This window comes from Tympanuchus pallidicinctus, unplaced genomic scaffold, assembly GCF_026119805.1.
Source record: "Tympanuchus pallidicinctus isolate F22 unplaced genomic scaffold, pur_lepc_1.0 scaffold15, whole genome shotgun sequence".
Taxonomy (NCBI): domain Eukaryota; kingdom Metazoa; phylum Chordata; class Aves; order Galliformes; family Phasianidae; genus Tympanuchus; species Tympanuchus pallidicinctus.
In genome coordinates, this window is record NW_026294669.1 from 27,289,339 (window position 1) to 27,307,307 (window position 17,969).

Consider the following 17,969-nt stretch of genomic DNA (forward strand, 5'->3'; position numbering starts at 1 on the left):
AATTGTGCTATTAAATTCTGCTGTGTCAGCCTGCTAACACCAAATCCAACAGTGGGGCAAATTGAGTGGGACTAGGCTGTATTTGCATGTAATCAATTGCACGTGGTATACACAAAAGTACAGAAAAAAATCAGAGCTCAGTTGAAAATTGAGTCCCAGGGACTCAGTTTGCAAATTCTGTCAGCAGGGTTAGGTTTCATGAGTTTAATGTAACTGATCTGAACGTTATTATTATTATTACTTTTTTTTTTTTTTTTGAGAAAACATTTTAATCTACTTATAGAGCCATAGGCTTCTTCTTTCTCTCTCTCTCTTTTTTTTTTTTTTTTTTTTTCCCTCTCTTTTTATTCTTTAAATACTGTTATATTGCTTGCTTGCTTCTTGGATATTTGCTTCTTGGATGTTTGAGTAGTGCTGTTTGTTGTCATCTATCAGTAATGGAATATAGTGTACCTGAATATCACTGAGAAGGTTTAAAATACTGTACTTCAGGCGTACATTAGTAGCAAATGCTTAAAAATGACATTTGACTTACTATAGCTTTGCTGGGCTTCATAATTAACTTATATTACCAAATATAAGAATTCTGCTAGTTATTAATAGCTATATCAAATCTAAACTGAACCTTCACATTAAAAGTGGGAAGCAAGCTCCAGGAGGAGTCCTGTCAGAGCTAAGAATATAGAATACCACTTATATGGAATACAGTAGAGCATCTTAGCACATTTGAAGGCAAATAATAGCTATAACCTCAATAATTTCTAAAAAATTCCACTGTTCAGGTCTACTTTTATGCCAATTCAGAACTAAGGATTTTTTAGAATAAACATTTGAGATGAAAGGCCTGAAAGAGTTTTCCAGTAATGGAAAACCTATGAGATCACATAATCATAAAATCACCAAGGTTGAAAAAGACCTACAAGACCATCCAGTCCAACCATCTGCCTATCACCAGTAGTTCTCACTAAACCGTGTCCCTCAACACAACGTCTGAAAGAGACAGAGAAACTCCCAGTAAATCTTGCCATGAAGAGGCAGTGAGGAGGAGATGGAAAGTACAGGGCAAGAAAATAACTGGTAATTGTGAGAAAGCAGTGAAAAAGAGTGATTGAATAGGCTTCCTTTGCACACTGTTTGCATGGATGTGCTGTCTTTATGCTGATCCGTTATTATTCCTCTGTGGGTTTTCTACAGCATTGCTTATCAGCTGTTTGGATGCCTTAGCAAACATACACACATATAAATAAAATAATAGTGCATTACTGTTTACTTAAGCTAGATGTTTTGTGGTTTGTAAAAAGGGAAGAAGAAATTGCTTGCACAGAGGTGTCCCCTGTATCATAGCTAGTGACTTCACTCTAATAAAGGCAAGACGAAGAAGCATTGGTGCCTGTTTCTATCTTGAATTTGCACCCATATTCTTGGGTTGTTTCTCTGTTTTATTAGGGGGTTTTACTGCAGTTCAAATGGCTGGAAGGTTGAAAAATGACACAAGAATATTCAAAAATATTTTTCTGTATTCTGGATTTCTAAAAAATTCCCTTGGAAACGAGTACTGTCAAAGATAACAATGGGATAGTTTGCACTGATGCTTAAGCAGCTCCTAATATTGAAGGTAAACCTAAAAAAAAAATTTATAACAGCTGCTAAGTGAATATTAAATCCCACAAGATTGTTTGATGTGTATTGCAGAGACATATTTTATTGACAGTTTGGGAACAAGGAGGATTTCTAAAAGGTACTGAGAATACTTGAGACTGGCAAGGAATAAAAGCATTTTAAGAAATGTTTCTGTATTAGATATGGGAAAGGACTCAAATGTAGAGATCGAAATGCTGACTGATGCCATGAGTGTCCAGAGACTGGAATAGGTGAAGAAGAATATTGATTGGACAACATCTGAAACTGCAAGCAATAATCCAGAACAGTCAAAAGTGAAGCTGATCAAGATGTGGATACAGGAGGCAGACTTTCGCTGATTTCTTGGATCCATAGGTGTGCTCAGTATTCATGGGACAGCTCTTTTCTTTTTCCTCTGCATTTCTGTGGGAGTTCCACATGCAGGGCTTCTTGTTTTAGTCCTTTCCCCCTACGCAATAGATAATAATAAAAAAAGTAGCATCAAGGTTAAATAAACACCAAATGAAACAAAGGCTGAAACTGCAGGAGTGATGGAGAGGCTAAATTAGTTTCTTCAAGATCCTTGAAGAGCGCCTGGCGCTGACTTTCCCCCTTGCTGATTCATTTCAAGAAAAAAAATGGAGCTTTGGGAAACCTAGAGGAGGGATTTATTGTCAATAGCAAAATGAAATGACCAACAAGCTGGCCATAAAATCTGCTGATGGATCACCATGTGCAAAAGCTGGGTCAGCTCTTTGGTGACGCTGGCTCTGTAGTTCAGAATGTTTTGTGCTCTGAATGTTACACCCTTGCTAATGAAGAGTGTTTGTTTTTTTTTTTTTTAAGTATGTATTTCTTAATACAAAATCTTTCACTGATTCTAGTTGAAAATTTCACCTGCACAAAAAGGTGCTCAGGACAGCTAGTGCAGGGCATGAACAATTCAATCAGCTAAGCCTATTTTGTGATCGTCTTCTTTTTCTTTGGTGGCCATCAGCAGAGCAAGCCATCTGGCAAGGGAGCAATTCCTTCCCATTACACAGCTGAGAGTGCTTGAGAGCAGTTCAGCTCATTAGAATGCCTTGTGTCTGCAGGAGTGTTTAAGAAGTAATACTACCTCTCATCTCCTCTACTTTCTTCTGAGTTGTTCTAGAAAAGAAATAAGTCTACCCAACATAGCCTTTTGGTTTGCTTGCAGTTTGCATGTGTACAATGAAACATTTTTTCTCCAGAATTCATTTGGAACTATTATATGTATGTGAGGAATTACTTGGGTCAGAGAATCTTCTATTGAAAATTACGAGTTCATGATTAGAAGTGCAAGCTCCTGCTGATGGCATGGCCGCTATGTTGTTGAATTCCTCTATTTTGAGGGGCAAAAAACCACTGAGGTTACTTTTTGGATGTAGCTGTTTAGGATTGGTTGGTGTTTGTATTCCAGCAGTACCTGGAGAGCCCAATCGATCAAGGTGTTGCACATGCAAAGTCCCAACCTGCAGAGGCTGAGCTCAGCTTTAGTGCTGCGTGAGTGATTGCTCACGCTTCATAGAATCATGGAATCATACTGGGTTGGGTTGAAAAGGACCTCTAAGATCATCTAGTTTTAACCCCCCTGCCGTGGAGAGGTTTGCTTACCACTAGACCAGGCTGCCCAGAGCCACATCCAGCCCGGCCTTTGAAAGCCTCCAGGGATGGGACATCCACAACCTCCTTGGGCAACCTGTTCCAGTGCATCACCACCCTCTATGTGAAAAACTTCCTCCTAATATCTAACCTAAATCTCCTGTCCTAGTTAGAAACCATTTCCCCTTGTCCTATCACTATCAATCCATCTAAACCACTAAGCCACTCCCCCTGCTGTTTATATGCTCCTTCAAGTACTGGAAGGCCACGGTGAGTCTCCATTGAGCCTTCTCTTCTCCAAGTAAAACAAGCCCAGTTCCTTCAACCTTTCCTCATAGGAGAGGTGCTCCAACCCTCTGATCATCTTAGTGGACCTCCTCTGGACACTTGCTAAAATGTAAATGTAGCTTGGAATATGAGTGGGGGAAAAAAAAACAAAAACAACTTCAGAACATATTAGTGGATAATTTTAAAAGAGAATTCAGATTGTGTTTTATAGAATATTATTGCAGAAATTGAAAATTTTGCTACACCTTGAGTAAAGTACAGTGGGATTTGTAAAATTATTGTTGATGATAGTGATCAGTATCTAGTTCTTGTTTTGTAGCAGTTTGGAAGTTAATTAACCCATTAATAAAATATAGTTTCTAGCAATAAATTGTAATTTCAGCTTGATAAAGAGAAGATGAAAGAGGAAATAAGCACATTGCTTATTAAAAAAATTGCAAATTTGAGATGAGCTTTTAAATTACTCATGTCATTATTAAATTGTAGGGCATGGGAATTGGGATGACTTCTGTTAATTAGAACTAGGGTGGCTCCTGCTAATTAGGGCAAAAAGATTAATAGTTTATTTTATACGCAGTAATAGGTTTGATACTTTCTTCAAGATAGGTCCCTTCCAAAGAGGGGTAGTTGGTTCTACTGTATGAGCAGAAAGAAAATGGAAACAGAAGGAAGAACAAAAAGGAAAGACAGAAAATAGAAGATATTGTGGGTGACCCTGCGAATCCATAACAACAACTGTGCTGGTAATAAATATACTTTGCTTCATGCAGACAGTATAGATGCAACATGGAGCAAGTTGCAAAGTGTAATCTGGGAAAAAGGTTGATGCTAAGGCATGGGTTTCAGTGAGTTTTGGTGAACAGTTGCCAAGCAATTGTTTTCTGGTATCTGATCTAAAAATTTCAGAAATAGAAACAGACCAACAGCAACAAAAAAGACTTAGAGCAGTTCCAAAGTCCTTATAAAAAATAACATCCATTTGTTTTGTAGTCTCTTTCTGAGATCTCCTGTGCTTTCTAAACACGTGCATTTCAGTGATGTGTGTGACTTTTACAGGGCAGATGTATGTTTCACAGTGATTCAAAATGGAATTTTATTTTTAGATTTGCAAACAAAAAAAGTAAAAGGAGAACAGTCATTTTGACTCTTATTTTAAGGCCTCTCTGTTATGGCAGTTGCATTTGCTTGATGGTTCCGCAAAGAAAACCTCTTTTTACATGTAAGTTGGTACAAGAAGAACAACACGTGGATTGCATTATGTTAAAAGTTAGCTACGAACTCATTTGTTTTCCACATGAACATTTTACCAAAATTAAACCCTGAAGAGGTGGTTACATCATTGGTGAATCAGTGTGATTTCCCCTACCACAGACTGCTCAGTGCTGCCCAAACTTTGCCTACCCCAAATATTGCAGTCCTTGGAAAACTGAAATGTGTGCTGTTTGTCAGAGAACTCCACCTGGTTGTTGTTGGTGTGAACACCTGAGGTCATGTTGTGGCTGGATTCTCCCTGTGTGGCCAGGACTGCCCTTGGAGGTGATGCTTCTGGATTTGTAGGTAAGGTGAAGGTGTTGCTAAGTGCTCCCCTGTTCAGAGGGAAGATCCTTTCCCCAGAGCAAGATCTGGTGGCCAGATTGGCTCTCCAACACACGCTTGTCTCAGGCTGTGTGTAGCTCCTTAAAGCAGAGATCATCCCATTGAGGTCCCCATTGTCACCTGTGGCTCACAGCTGAGGTACTTCAGACAGGACAGCCCTGGGATTTGAATTCATGGGGAAGGGAGAGTAGTGGGAAGAGAAGTGACATGTCTCAGAATCTCTGCCACTGAGTGGCTGCTAATAATGATCTTATAATAGAGCCCAATTAGGTGCTGTGAAGGAGGTGGAAGATGGGGACTGCTGACCACAGTGACCAGCTGCCACAACTAGCTGGGCTTTCCTAAAGTGGTTTTACTGTTTCCATTTTGGAAATGTTTTATCAGGAAAAAAGCAAAGTAGATCAAAATCAAATTCAACTAACCAACCAACAACAGCAACAACAAAAAACCAAAGCAAAAAAAACCCAACAACAACCAGCAGTTCTGGTATCCTTCTCAGTTGGGTACTTGCATACATGAGCACGAACTGCTTGACCATAAAGACCAATGTGAAGACCATGAGATAAATGACCTCTCACTTCTTTCTCTGGCTGTGAGATGACTTGAGTACTGTACAAATCCAGTCACGCCAGAGAAAGCCCTCTGTGTAAATGCAGCTGTGCTAGCAAAATTGTGCTTTTGTTGGTAGTGTTTATCTATCAACAAAATTTATCTGAGGTCAGGATGGGAAGTATTGACAAAAGCACAGCTTTGCTGGTATGTCTTCCACATTAGGAATACTTTGTTATATTTTCTAGTTTTTCTGGCAAAGACTTGTGAGGAATTATGTGGTTGCAGATAAGTGTGCTTGCCCTTTATTCCCAAAGAGCTGCAATCCTCTTCTGTGTGCAGCTCTAGCAAGCTCAGCAGCTCGTGTGCTGTCAGCAAACAAGTGCTTATCTAATGGCTGTACGGCTGTAGTCAAGAGGGAAAATGATGGAAAACATTCCACAATAAACCTAGACAGGCAGATTGAATATGACACAGATATAAAAGTTTAGATTTTTTTTGAAGTCATCTTTGACATCATATAGCACACTAATGAATTTTACGGCTATTTAACACATGGCTTGTGTTTCTAGCTTTGCTAAATACTTTTATCCCAGCCTACCAGGCCCTCAGGAGAGTTGTACACACAGTTTTTTCCTTTTTGTTAGGTTTACTTTGTTAGGTTTTTACCAGTAAAACCAGGTGGTAATCACCTTTACTTTGCGTGTTGTAATTCTCTTTGCCTTGACACAGGAGCTGTTAAATAGCAAACCAGGAAAAAGAAAGGACCTAAGTTTTTACATCTGTGACTAGAAAGAGAAAGATGCAATCGAACACCTACTGAACAAGAAATGTATTTTTGCACACAGAGCAGTGGATGTCGCTTCTCTTCAGGCTGCTAGGTTGTGGGAGTACAGGGGATGTACTTGGGGATGTGGTGATAAACTGTGTTTATCAGAGAGAGAAGCGTATTGAGAAGGGATAAGGTCATTGTGAAGATAGATTTACTGGGGAGATAAGACCCAGGTCTGCATGAAGCCAAGCAGAGCGACTAATTGCATGATTAGGGGGACAGTGCACTTTCTTAGCTGATCCATGTGATGCTGACAACATTGTCTTTCCTGAAAAGCATCCTCTTTTTCAAGTGTTAACTCGTACTTTCTTTTTTTCTCCCTATTGCTTGTTCCTTTGGGCTTTAGGTAGCTTCTATTCCCCGTTTCCTTCACAAGAATAGTTATATGTTACAGGGAATGCACGGTCTTTTTAGCAGGGTGTGACATTCCCTCTCCCTGTGGCTCCACGTCTGTGTGGCTATAGTTAGAGACAACCCGAGTACTGCATGCAAGAGCTGCATGGGGTTGGGCTTCCAGCTATGGCTGGGGCTGTTCAGGAACCCACACCATGGGGGGAGCACTGGGGATGTGGGCCTTGCACGTGTATTGAAACCAACACCTGAAGCACGGCAAGAATGGAATGTTCCTCACTTCGTGGAAGAGGATTAGTATGATTTTCAGGAAAGAGATTAAACTTGAGGTCATTTCCTTCCTATTGTTATGCTTTTGAATTTTTGCCAAGGAGATGGGTGAAAGGATCTATTTTTGTCTTTGAACACTTTGAATTTAAATTATGTCTTTACTTTGAATACAGAGGAGTGAAAATGCACTTTATTCTTGCCGTCGTACTCTGTGGTGTGTCTGAAAACTTGCAGATTTCTTTCAGTGTCTTTCTTTTTACTGGCATTGTGGTTAATTAAGCATTTGAGTTGCTTCTGTGCCTTCAAATATCACATTCCATGTGGGTGCATGAAGCTGCTCTGATCTTTAGAGGTGAAGTGTTTCTCATGAACATAGGGAGGGAAATAATACATATAATGCTAGAAAAACTAGGAAATGATCTGTTTTAGGGTCTTAGGATAAAGACTATGAAAATGGGAGCAAGGATCATTGTTTACTACTCCGTCAATTTAAACTTGAATAGCAAGAAGTTTTACTTGGTTGTACAGTATATTTGGATGCAGAACATGTTACAATTTTGTCTTGTGCTCAGCTTCTAGCTTGGAGGGAGATGTGTGGGGAATACAGCTCATCTCTCACTGTCCTGTCAGTCACTGGTAAAAAGTGAAGAATTGCTCTTGCTGGTACAGTGCAATAACTGTCAGCAATGTAATGTTTGGTGTAAATGCAGTCATGGGGGACACTCAAAGAGATGCAACTGGATTGCCCAAGGGCTTCCCTCCTCTCGCCTTTTTGGGGGGTTGCTTTGTGGGTGTTTGAAGCTTTGCAGCCGCTGAGTCTGCAACAGTTGTAAATTTCTTTTGCAATAGTCTGCTTCTGGTGTTCTCTCCCCTTTTGTTCCCTTGAGGTGCTCACAGGAACACGAAATATGAGAGCAGCTTTCAGTTCTGTATTTGCACAAAGTCTGTCTTAATTTCTGGGGCTGGAAACATTTGTTGGAAAGTCTTCAAGCTGAGCAGAAGTATTCATGTGTTATTTTTCTTGCTGTGTTTTTGGTTGCCCAGTTTCCACTTGGGAAAAATGAAATTTGCTTGAGAGCTTTAACATAGTGCTCCATGAACATCTTATTGCATAAAATGCTGAAAAGGGCTCTGTCTCCAGACATCTGGGCATCTGCTGCAGTGCTTGAACCCTACTTCTAAAACGGCCTCAAAATGCCCTGTCTATTAGTGTGGTACTGGGGCTGCTTTGGCCCAGTCTGTGTCCTTGCTGTGAACAGAAGGAGCTGCTGGCATCCACCAGGAAGGAAGTTTGGGGCAGTCAGAGTATCTGGCACAGAGGAGCCTTGTCCCAGCCCTGTGGTGTCTACCAGCCTGCAAGAGGAGAAGCAGGAATGGTGGTGCTTGGCCACCTGCTTGTCTTCCTGCTCAGAGTGCTCAGTGGGCAGTTATCCTGGGCTGAGAGTAGCTTCACCCCAGCTGCTGTCACAAGCAGTCTGCTCTTCTCAAAAATACCTGGATTGCAGGGCAAGTGAAGTACCAAGTAAATGCAGACCTGCACTTCTGTGGGCTCCTGCTGCTTTCGTCATCATGCCAGCCTTGTTGTCGCCTCTCCCGTTGGATGGGCTGTAGTCTGTGCTTTGGTATCCTCCCATGGAAAAGGCAAGGAAGGAAGTGCCGGGAGGATGGGGTTTTTGCTTCCTGTACCCTCCGGATGGGAGTGGCTACAAATAGCTTTGCTGGAAGGACATAATACTTGACGCATTCTAACATTGGCTATTTGAACCCAGATAAACCCTTGATTAAAGGGGAAGATGCAGGCAGTTGCGTGTAACTGCTAGAAACTGCCTGGGAGTTTGCAGCCATTCTTCTGAAATCCTCTCCTTAAAATGACGGGGGAGGAAGAGAGAGTAGAGAAGCAGCCTGAGAAGTAGTGACTGTGCATCAGTGTTAATGCAGAGCTGAAGTGTCCAGAGCCGAGCTGCACAACCTGGCCCCAAAAGGCAAATTCTGTAGAAAATATTGTTTGTGATTGGAAACGAGTGTGGCTTTTAGGATCCACCGATCTTTTTTAATTCTCCAGTTTGTTAATTGGATTCATATGGAGGAATGCAGTTTAGGATCCTCAGGTACCCTTTGGAACGGCCAGGTAAGGCTAGAAGGTGCTTCAAAGTATTGATCTAATTTCATCATTGTGTTGCAAACCCTAGTGCTGTCTTCTCTGAAAAATCATCTGGTTCCTGTAGAAAGCTTGTGAGTTGTTGGCTGTCTGAAACAGGGACTTAAATGAATATTGCAGACTAAAAGCTGTATACATGGAGTTAATGTTTGGTCATGGGACAGTAATTATATTTTAAATGGGTTGCTAAAATGTGATTTATTCTAATAATGGTTTGCAACAAACACTCTGCTTGCAAGTGCTAATTTGCTTACTGACTTTACAGAAAGGGAGTGAGGCCTCAGGTGATACAAACTTTTCTTCTTCTTTAAATGTGTCCACTAAAATAATTACAGAGTGCCAAAATGAAAATACTGCACAAAATCTAGTGTTGTAAACTTGTACTCAATCAGTTGCTTAAGATACACAGTACTCTCTGTTATAGCATTGTTAGCCTTACATTTTTTTGACTGTCTGTTTTATTCCTTGCTCACGCGTGGAACCACCTGCTCACAACAAAAAGTGGAGTGCACTTAGTGGCAGCAGGGTTGAGATTTTGGAAGTCATGCAGTAACATGCATCTAAATCAGGCTTCTGTTTTACACAGAAAGTGCCATCATAGAAATGTCCCGATGCTTGGCTCGAAATTCAGTTCATAATTATTCTCCAGTGCAGGTTAACTACAATCCTGTTACTTTTAGAGGCTGATATAGTATAGATATATATTAGATAGATATAGTAAAATAGCTAATGGCTGATAATTTAAAACATTATGTTTAAGAGAGAAACTGGTATCAGTGAGTCTCAGCTTAAGACAAAACTATACTTAGTCTTTCTATCCATAAGCCTGCAGCTCCCATACTGGATACAGTAAGAGAATATCTGACAAGAGAAATAATGTTTAGAATTATGCTTTATAAGTATCAGTAGGCTGAATGTACACACACACCCTTACCAACTCATCATTTTCAGTGTCCAAGAATGTATTAAAATTAACCTGAAATGCTAAGGGGTCAAATTTTGATGATCAGAACTTCATTTTTAAAATTAAGAATATATAATACAAGTGTTTGAAAAGGTTTTACATAAAATATCTTCCAGAAAGGCATAAAAAAACAGAGCTTAGAAGGTAAATCTCGAATAAGATTTCCACAGAATTATATTGGGATACAATAGTGTTACCAAAATGATTGATCTCTTCTGAGCTGAGCTGCATGGATTTCAAGAGCAATGAATTAGAAGACTCATATACAATACTGAAATACAAAAAATGCAAAATTGTGTGTAATTAAATCCTCTCAGTTATATTCTGAATTTCCTTCCCTTTGAGCTCTGCATTAAAGCATCTATAAGTATCACAGGATTACAGAATCGCAGGGGTTGGAAGGGGCCTTGAGATCGAGTCCAACTCGCTGCTAAAGCAGGTGCCATACAATAGATTACACTGGTAGGTGTCCAGCTGGATCGTGAGTAACTCTGTAGGAGGAGGCTCTGTAACCTCACTGGGCAACCTATTCCAGTGATCCGTCACCCTTACCATGAAGAAATTATTCCACATGTTAGTATGGAACTTCCTATATTCAAGTTCTAGGCCATTACTCCTTGTCCTTTCTCTATGCACTGCCAAGAAAAGCCTGGCTTCATCCATTTGCCTTCCACCTCTGTTTAGATAGTTATAGATGTTTCTCAGATCTTTTCTCAGTCTTCTTTTCCCCAGGCTGAACAGACTCAGTTTACTCAGCCTTTCCTCATGCATGAGATGCTGCAGGCCTTTAATTGTCTTTGTTACCCTCTGCTGGACTCCTTCTAGGAGATCCCAGTCTTTTTTGAACAGGGAGCCCAGAACTGGATCTGTCAGTCTAAATATGGCCTCAGCAGGGCAGAATAGAGGGGGAGAATTGCCTCCCTTGACATGCTGGCCACGCTTTTTTAATGCACCCCAGGACACCATTAGTCTTGTTGGCAAACTGCTAGCTTATGGCCAACCTGTTGTCTATGAGGACCCCCAGGTCCTTCTCTGCAGAGCTCCTCTCCAGTGGATTATCCCCTCACCTGTACGGATGCATTGTTAAAGTATGTTGCAGAGACCAAACAATCACTGTAGGGAACAATTTTTTTTCTTCCTGTATGATAAATGCAAGGTACTTCCACTAGTGACTGTATGAGCTGGGACGAGAAGTGAGCATTGGTTGCACCTGAGCAGTCTGTGCACTGGGCTCTCAGGCTAGCTTCAGTAACCATGAGTAGCAATTCTTACTTTTTAACTTGTTTTGTTTTCCAAGACTGGTATCTGTTTTGTTTATTTGTTAGTTTGAACTATACAAAGTGTCACTCTGTGGTGATGTGTTTCAGATAGAAATCTTTTTTTAGAAATAGTGAAAAAACTTCTTCCTTACACAACAATATCCAAAAATATCAGAAATTGTGAGACACAAAGAACAAAATGTAAACTGCACAGAAGTCTCCTGTCTTCTTATACTTTTGCGTAAGGTACTTCAGATACTTTAGCAGGGCTTTCTGTGCTGTCTCACATAACATACATTTACATAGACAGACTGATGGAATGCAGGCTAAATAGGTGGGTAATGAGGTGGGCTGACAACTGGATCAGCTGCTATTGGACATCTTGGAAGATAGGACAGAGCAAATCCTCAGCAAGCTTGCAGATGGGACAAAACTGGCAAGAACTGCCAGTTCCTGATAAACTGATAAAGCAGCTAGTTGTGCTGCCATTCAGGTGGACCTCAAGAGGATGGAGAAATGAGTGAGCAAGAGGGTCATGACCAAGTCTTTCAACCCCTGACACAAGTCAGTGTGAAGCTGACTGCCTGCAAAGCAGCTTTCAGAAAAAGACTTGGAAGTCCTTCTGAGCAAGTCAAACAGGAGCCAGAGGTGCATCCTTGCAATGAAGCTGTCTCCTGACATCTGGGGCTGTGTTAGAAAGCATTAAGAAATGGTCCTAACTGTCTGCTATACATGGGTGGGGCCACATGTCCTGTCATGAATGTACAGGATCTTCTTGTGGCTCTTACTCTCACATTGAGTGGCATTCTGTTGTGCAAACTCATTATGTTAAAATGATCCCTTCTTCTTTCATTGAGATGTTCAGTACTTGTATATAGCTTTGCACTTAATATAGCCTTACTGAGTTGGGAATGTTACACGTACTGTTGGTACCTTATATACCTTAAGTGGCTTTGTAAAGATGGCGAGTCCTAAAAGAGAAAACATTATTACTTTGAACATTTTTGCTGCACAGTGATTTCAAAGAGCACTAGGCAGTGTAGAGTCCATACAGAGATATTTATTATTATGACCCACTTTTCATTGCAGAGCATCATAAATTTTCCTGTTTATTCATTTTTACAAGGCTTGCAATATGGTGAGAAATCAGATACTTTTCATAATATTTTGTGTTTATAGAAGATAAAATGATGCTGTGGGTCTTCCTTTGTTCTGTTTCTTTCAGAACCGTAGATCAACGTGACAAGATACCAGTGCAGAAGGACAGTATATTTTTTTTTGGGTATTTCATGTTCTGGGAAGAGATATTTATATCTACTCTCTGGCCCAGATTCTAGAACTGCAGCCAGTTTCACAAACAGCAACAATTACCAGCTAAAAGGGGACCAGAATGTCTTGGAGTTGAGGATCCCTGGGGAATATATGTAGGTTTTTGAGAAGAGGAGTGATGAAGTAGTGGTAATTTTGGCATTCTGCTTTTTGTGCTCTCAAACACTTCTGTCTTCCCTCCAACTCCCCTCCACACACACATCTGAGTGTTGGCTTATCGCAGCTGAACCTTTTTATTGCAGTTGTTGATAGGCAACAATAGTTGTTCTGCACTATTGTCTGCTTCAGTGTTATCATGCTATTTGATTTCTTTTTGCTGTTTCGTTCCTTTCTTTAAAATCCACGTACTGAGCTCTGAAGTTATTTTTCCATATACATAACAAAATAACAAAATTTTTCTCTCTATGTGAATAACTTCATGCGAGTAGAAAGAATCAGCTGTTTCAGGAGAAAATCAAAGTTGTCCAAAATAAATTTTGTAATCTGAGTAGATTGCTGTCAGGCAGAGACCTGTCAGCATTTTTCATCCATCCATCTCCACCACCTTCTGTTGCAATGGCAGTGTGCCTGTGGGCAGAGCATCAATGATTTACTCTTCATTACTGCAAAGGAGACTATTTCTGGATAGAAGAACTGAAAATTCAGAAGTGTTGAATTGTATTAATTAAGTTGTTAGTAAATGTGCTGCCTTGTAACAATCAGCTCAGCATTTATGCTTGGCTTGCATGTTCTTCATGCAGGACCTTTTCTGAACTTCACTGGCGTTCCTGTAAAGATTTCTGTTGACTTTAGGTACCGATTTTAAAAGACCAGGAACAAATGCTTGTAGCTGAAGCATTGGAAGTCTTGCTATTAAGTGCTTATTTCATGCCTTCAAACTTTCTGGATTTGTTTAAAAAAATATTCAAATACTCTTTTATTTACTTAGATGTACTGAGGACACTGAATAATTTAATACTACTTGTATTGGAAGTATCCTTGGAATTTTCTAAGAATCTGTTTGCTTTTGGTAGTGAAGTGTAGTTTGTGAATCAAAAGAGATACTAATAGAAATATGCTAGACATTAAACTGGCACTCAGGGGAAGCATGAGATATGTCCGTGGAAGAAAATAGTGGGACCTCGGGTTAGAAAGGCACATTCAAAAGAAGAAACTAACAAGAAAACCAACCCAGAAACAAGCAAACAAAACCCAACCAGCTCAACATCATATTGCTTGCTTACATACAGAGATCTTTGAGGCTCCTGAGATGCTTTACAGGCTGTACTTCTAGAATTTCTCTATCTTTGAGGAAAATAAATATGTGGATAAGATGCAGCTTTCTTTGCTTTTTTTTTTTTTTTTTTTTGCTTTTTTTTTTTTTCAGTAATGAAGATAATCATGCATGCTATAAATTTTTATTGCCTGTGTGCTTGCCTTAATGATGCGTGCAGTTTCCTCATGGAAAGTTAAACCTGATGGTACTGGAGTCAGCCGAGGACAGAGATTGTCCAGCTGCGCTCTGTGCTGGGCTGCCTCACCTCCTCACCGCCCAGCATAGTTTGGGTGCTGCAACATAAGAAGGACATGTAGCTATTAGAGAGCATCCAAAGGAGGGCTACAAAAGAGAAGGGTCTGAGGATGGGGTGTGTGAGGAGCAGTTGAGGTGGATCAGGTGGGGGTTAGGGAGGGCTTCTGCCCCAGACTGTATTTTTAAGTCAAGAGTAACAAGGCTGCGTTCTTGATTATTCTTTCATAAATAGTGTATGGTTTTCTAAAATGTAGGTGACAGTTCTTTATTTTTATTTATGTGGGACTTCTTTTCTAAGAAACTGGGCTTGATTGGATAAGAGCTTCCTGAACAGAGCTACAGTAGCCTTAAGTTTTTGGTGAAATCTTTATAAGATTGCAGAATGCATTTAAATTTGTGTTATAAAACAAATTTATTTACTTATTTTTTAAGAGTCAGGGTTATTAAGTGCCACTGAAGAAAGGAGGATCATGTACTTGAGGCAGGAGGTATATTTATATGATTAAGAAGTGACTTCATAAGCGCACTTTTAACATGTTATGATGCCTACTTCCAAAGAATTTCCTGTATGAAAGAAGTTGTATTTATGTCAGCTTCCTCTGGGTCATCCTAACCTTTGTGCCCTTCCAACAGCTTCTCCCTCTGTTTGTGTTTCATTCAAACAGCATTCTGAGTTTCTGAACACAGGCTGGTAAGTAAAAACAAACCCCGTGACCTGTTTTTGTTTCTGTTATGACAAAAACATTTCTTAAGGAGGAGAAAATACCGATACTGCTGAACTGATCTACAGAGACTTACTGTTTGCATCTCAGTTTTCCTCTTTGGAATTTATTTCTTTCGTTTTTTTCACTCATTTGTGTTTTTGGCTTATTAAGTGACGCATTCTGCCTTTAGGACTTAGTTCACTGGTACGTAATAATGCTGGCTGGGAAATTGAATATGCCATATTTTTTGGTGTACGTATAAAAATATTCTCTCCAGATCTCAAAATGTAGGAATACTTCAAAAAGTGAAGCAAGTTCTGATACCTGTACATCACTGCTAAGGAGCGAGTGCCAGATTTTCACAGCACAGAACGAGACCATCATATAAAATGGTGTTGCAACTCCATTGATGAAGTTGCAATCAACTATGCATTCCCATCAGCCTGTCTATTTGAGGAGAAGTTTTGGAATTTAATGCTTTACCTTGGCAGTTTGCCTCTTAAAGGAAACCGTATATTTACTTTGACTCTGTATGTCTGTTAAGTCTGCAATAAAGTGATCTATCTACTGTAAGAGAAGCCATGCATCTTTTCTTTGTTAGCTTAACCTTTTTTTTCTTTCTTTTTTTTCCCTCATATGTTTTTGTTTTTGGGCCTCTCAAACTAAACAAGAAAATAAAAAAACACCCTGCTTTTATAAATGCCACATGGCAATGTGTATATTTTTTCCTCTTACAGATGAGAACTCTCCAGCCAATTTCTGGGATTCCAAGAATCGGGGAGTGACTGGCACTCAAAAAGGACAAATTGTATGGCGAATTGAACCTGGTCCCTATTTTATGGAATGTGAGTACCTACTTATCCAGTGGGCAAACATGCCAGTTATGTCAAGGCAAACCTGCAGGATTGCACTTGATAGCCATTTTGTCAAACTCTAACCAACCTAAGGGATTGATTGTATTTCTCTTGGTAGCATATTTTTCAGTGTGTTTGCTACACATCACAAAAAGTGTATTACACAAAAAAAGTCAGGAAAATATTGACCAAAAAAAAAATAGTTGAGTTTTGAAGTGCATTTGTATTTTAGGGATGTTCTTGGACAGTGTACTTCAAGAGAACAAAAAGTTGCCTTGTTCAATATTGTGCAGTATATAAGCAGTGAAAGATGGAGTCCCCTCCCAGGAATTTTAAAGTTTCATCTGGACAAGACATTAATTGTAAATGGACATGAAGAAAAGGATAATAAGGTGACAGTCTTTGCTCATGTTTGTTAGCATTAACATTAGATTTATTGCTGGGAATTGCCAGCCTTCTGTCCTGTTGCATTAGGATGTCTCAGCTGAAGTTTCATTATGCTGGGAAATTCATTGGGCGGTTTTGAAATATCGAATCTTAGTGTGACTGAAATAAACAAATCTCCAGCAGAGTTCTGCAGTAATTCTTGGTAGTGAAGGTTCAAATCAGAGTGCTAAGCCACTTCAATAGATTACAAGGACTTGCAATAAACTAAGCTGCTCTGTTATATGCTTTTTAAATTTTATTTAATTTTATTTTTTTTGGCTTTTTAATGAAATATTGTTATTTTGCTATGTGATCCACTTAGGAAATCGGATTCTTTAATTCTAGGATGTTGTATATGAGTTTGTTGAAAACCCTGATAAGAGTGGCATCAAAGTGGCAATCAGTCCCAAAAGAGCTGTGAGTTGTTCTACCACCTGTTTAGCCTCACAGCAATGTCTTCCTTCATAAATTAGAATATATATATATATATATATACACCCACTCTGATATCTTACACTGTAGTGCTTCTAACTGTAAATCTTGGCAGAATTTTCTGTTCTCATTGACTGATACACAGCAATACATGTGTTTCTAAAGATGTTGGGCCTCGCCCCCTCTACTATAAATAATTATTAAGAGTATTTATTTCTAGAAGCCATCAGTGAATCTTGCCGACTTAAATCTGTGCATCACACAACACATATATTTTAACAAGAAAGAGAGAGCTTTAATCAAATATAATAGGATAAAATCAAAATAGGATTTTGCTACAGAAGAAAATGGTTGAACTGAAGATAAAGATCAAGAAGATGTGCAGATAGCCATAATATGGACAGATGACATTCTCACTACACTGGCATGTACATACCTCTAAAGGCTGAAATGTAGCCCTGCAAGCTCTGAATCCTCAGATTTCTTTCTCTCAGAGTCACACTCCATATAATCATACAGTACTGTCCAATATGTATATGCAGCTGGTAATAGAAAAAAACAATTCAATATACAGAATGAACAATTTCTCCCATACCAATGAAATTTAAAAAAAAAAAAGAAAAAAAAGAAAAAAAAGCCTGTAGGCCTAATTGCCTATCTTACCCATAATGTGAGATCTCTGCAGGGCAAAGTGCAGAGGATGGCAGCCTCGCTAACAGGCCATATCCAACTAAACCGTACGTAGCAGGAGTATTTCCATTTTAATTGCATTAATGTTAATCTGTGTGAGTCAGCTGGATTGGGCCTTAGACTCTCTGGAATGCTCAGACTTGTACCTTATAGGAAAAGCATCTTTCACCTTAATTTAGGAAGCTCTTTTTCTATGGGGATCATTTTAAACTTTTTAACAGTTTCACTGAAGTCTGTGGAATTTTTGCTTATGTTTACAGTTAAGCCTTGTTCAAGCTTTTGTCCTGAATTTTATGTTGTTATGTATCTGCGGTCCTCTAACTGAGTTTTTCAGTCATTTGGTTTATTCCTTATAAATCTCCCCATGGATTTGGTATCTCCTACTTCCCAAGCAGATGACTTGTAAACACACAGCTTGCTATCTCCTCTATTCAAATCAGAAGCCCACAGAAAGGAGGGCGGGGAGGATCTCATCATCTTCATACTAAAAACAGGCATTAATTCCCCCTGAAGC

At 39.5% G+C, this 17,969-nt stretch overlaps 1 protein-coding gene across 2 annotated transcripts in view; it reads left to right on the forward strand.

The window, feature by feature from the left end:
- Window positions 1-17,969, forward strand: part of HECW2 (HECT, C2 and WW domain containing E3 ubiquitin protein ligase 2) — a 150,970-nt gene that overhangs the window by 58,390 nt on the left and 74,611 nt on the right. The window contains exons 1-2 of one of the 2 annotated variants that reach the window (XM_052675409.1): window positions 8,876-9,257; window positions 15,791-15,898. In XM_052675409.1, the coding sequence (XP_052531369.1) occupies window positions 9,218-9,257; window positions 15,791-15,898 (148 nt within the window). In that variant the 5' untranslated portion in view covers window positions 8,876-9,217. Of the gene's footprint in view, window positions 1-8,875; window positions 9,258-15,790; window positions 15,899-17,969 lie in introns of those variants that run through there. The other variant, XM_052675408.1, reaches the window with a different exon arrangement.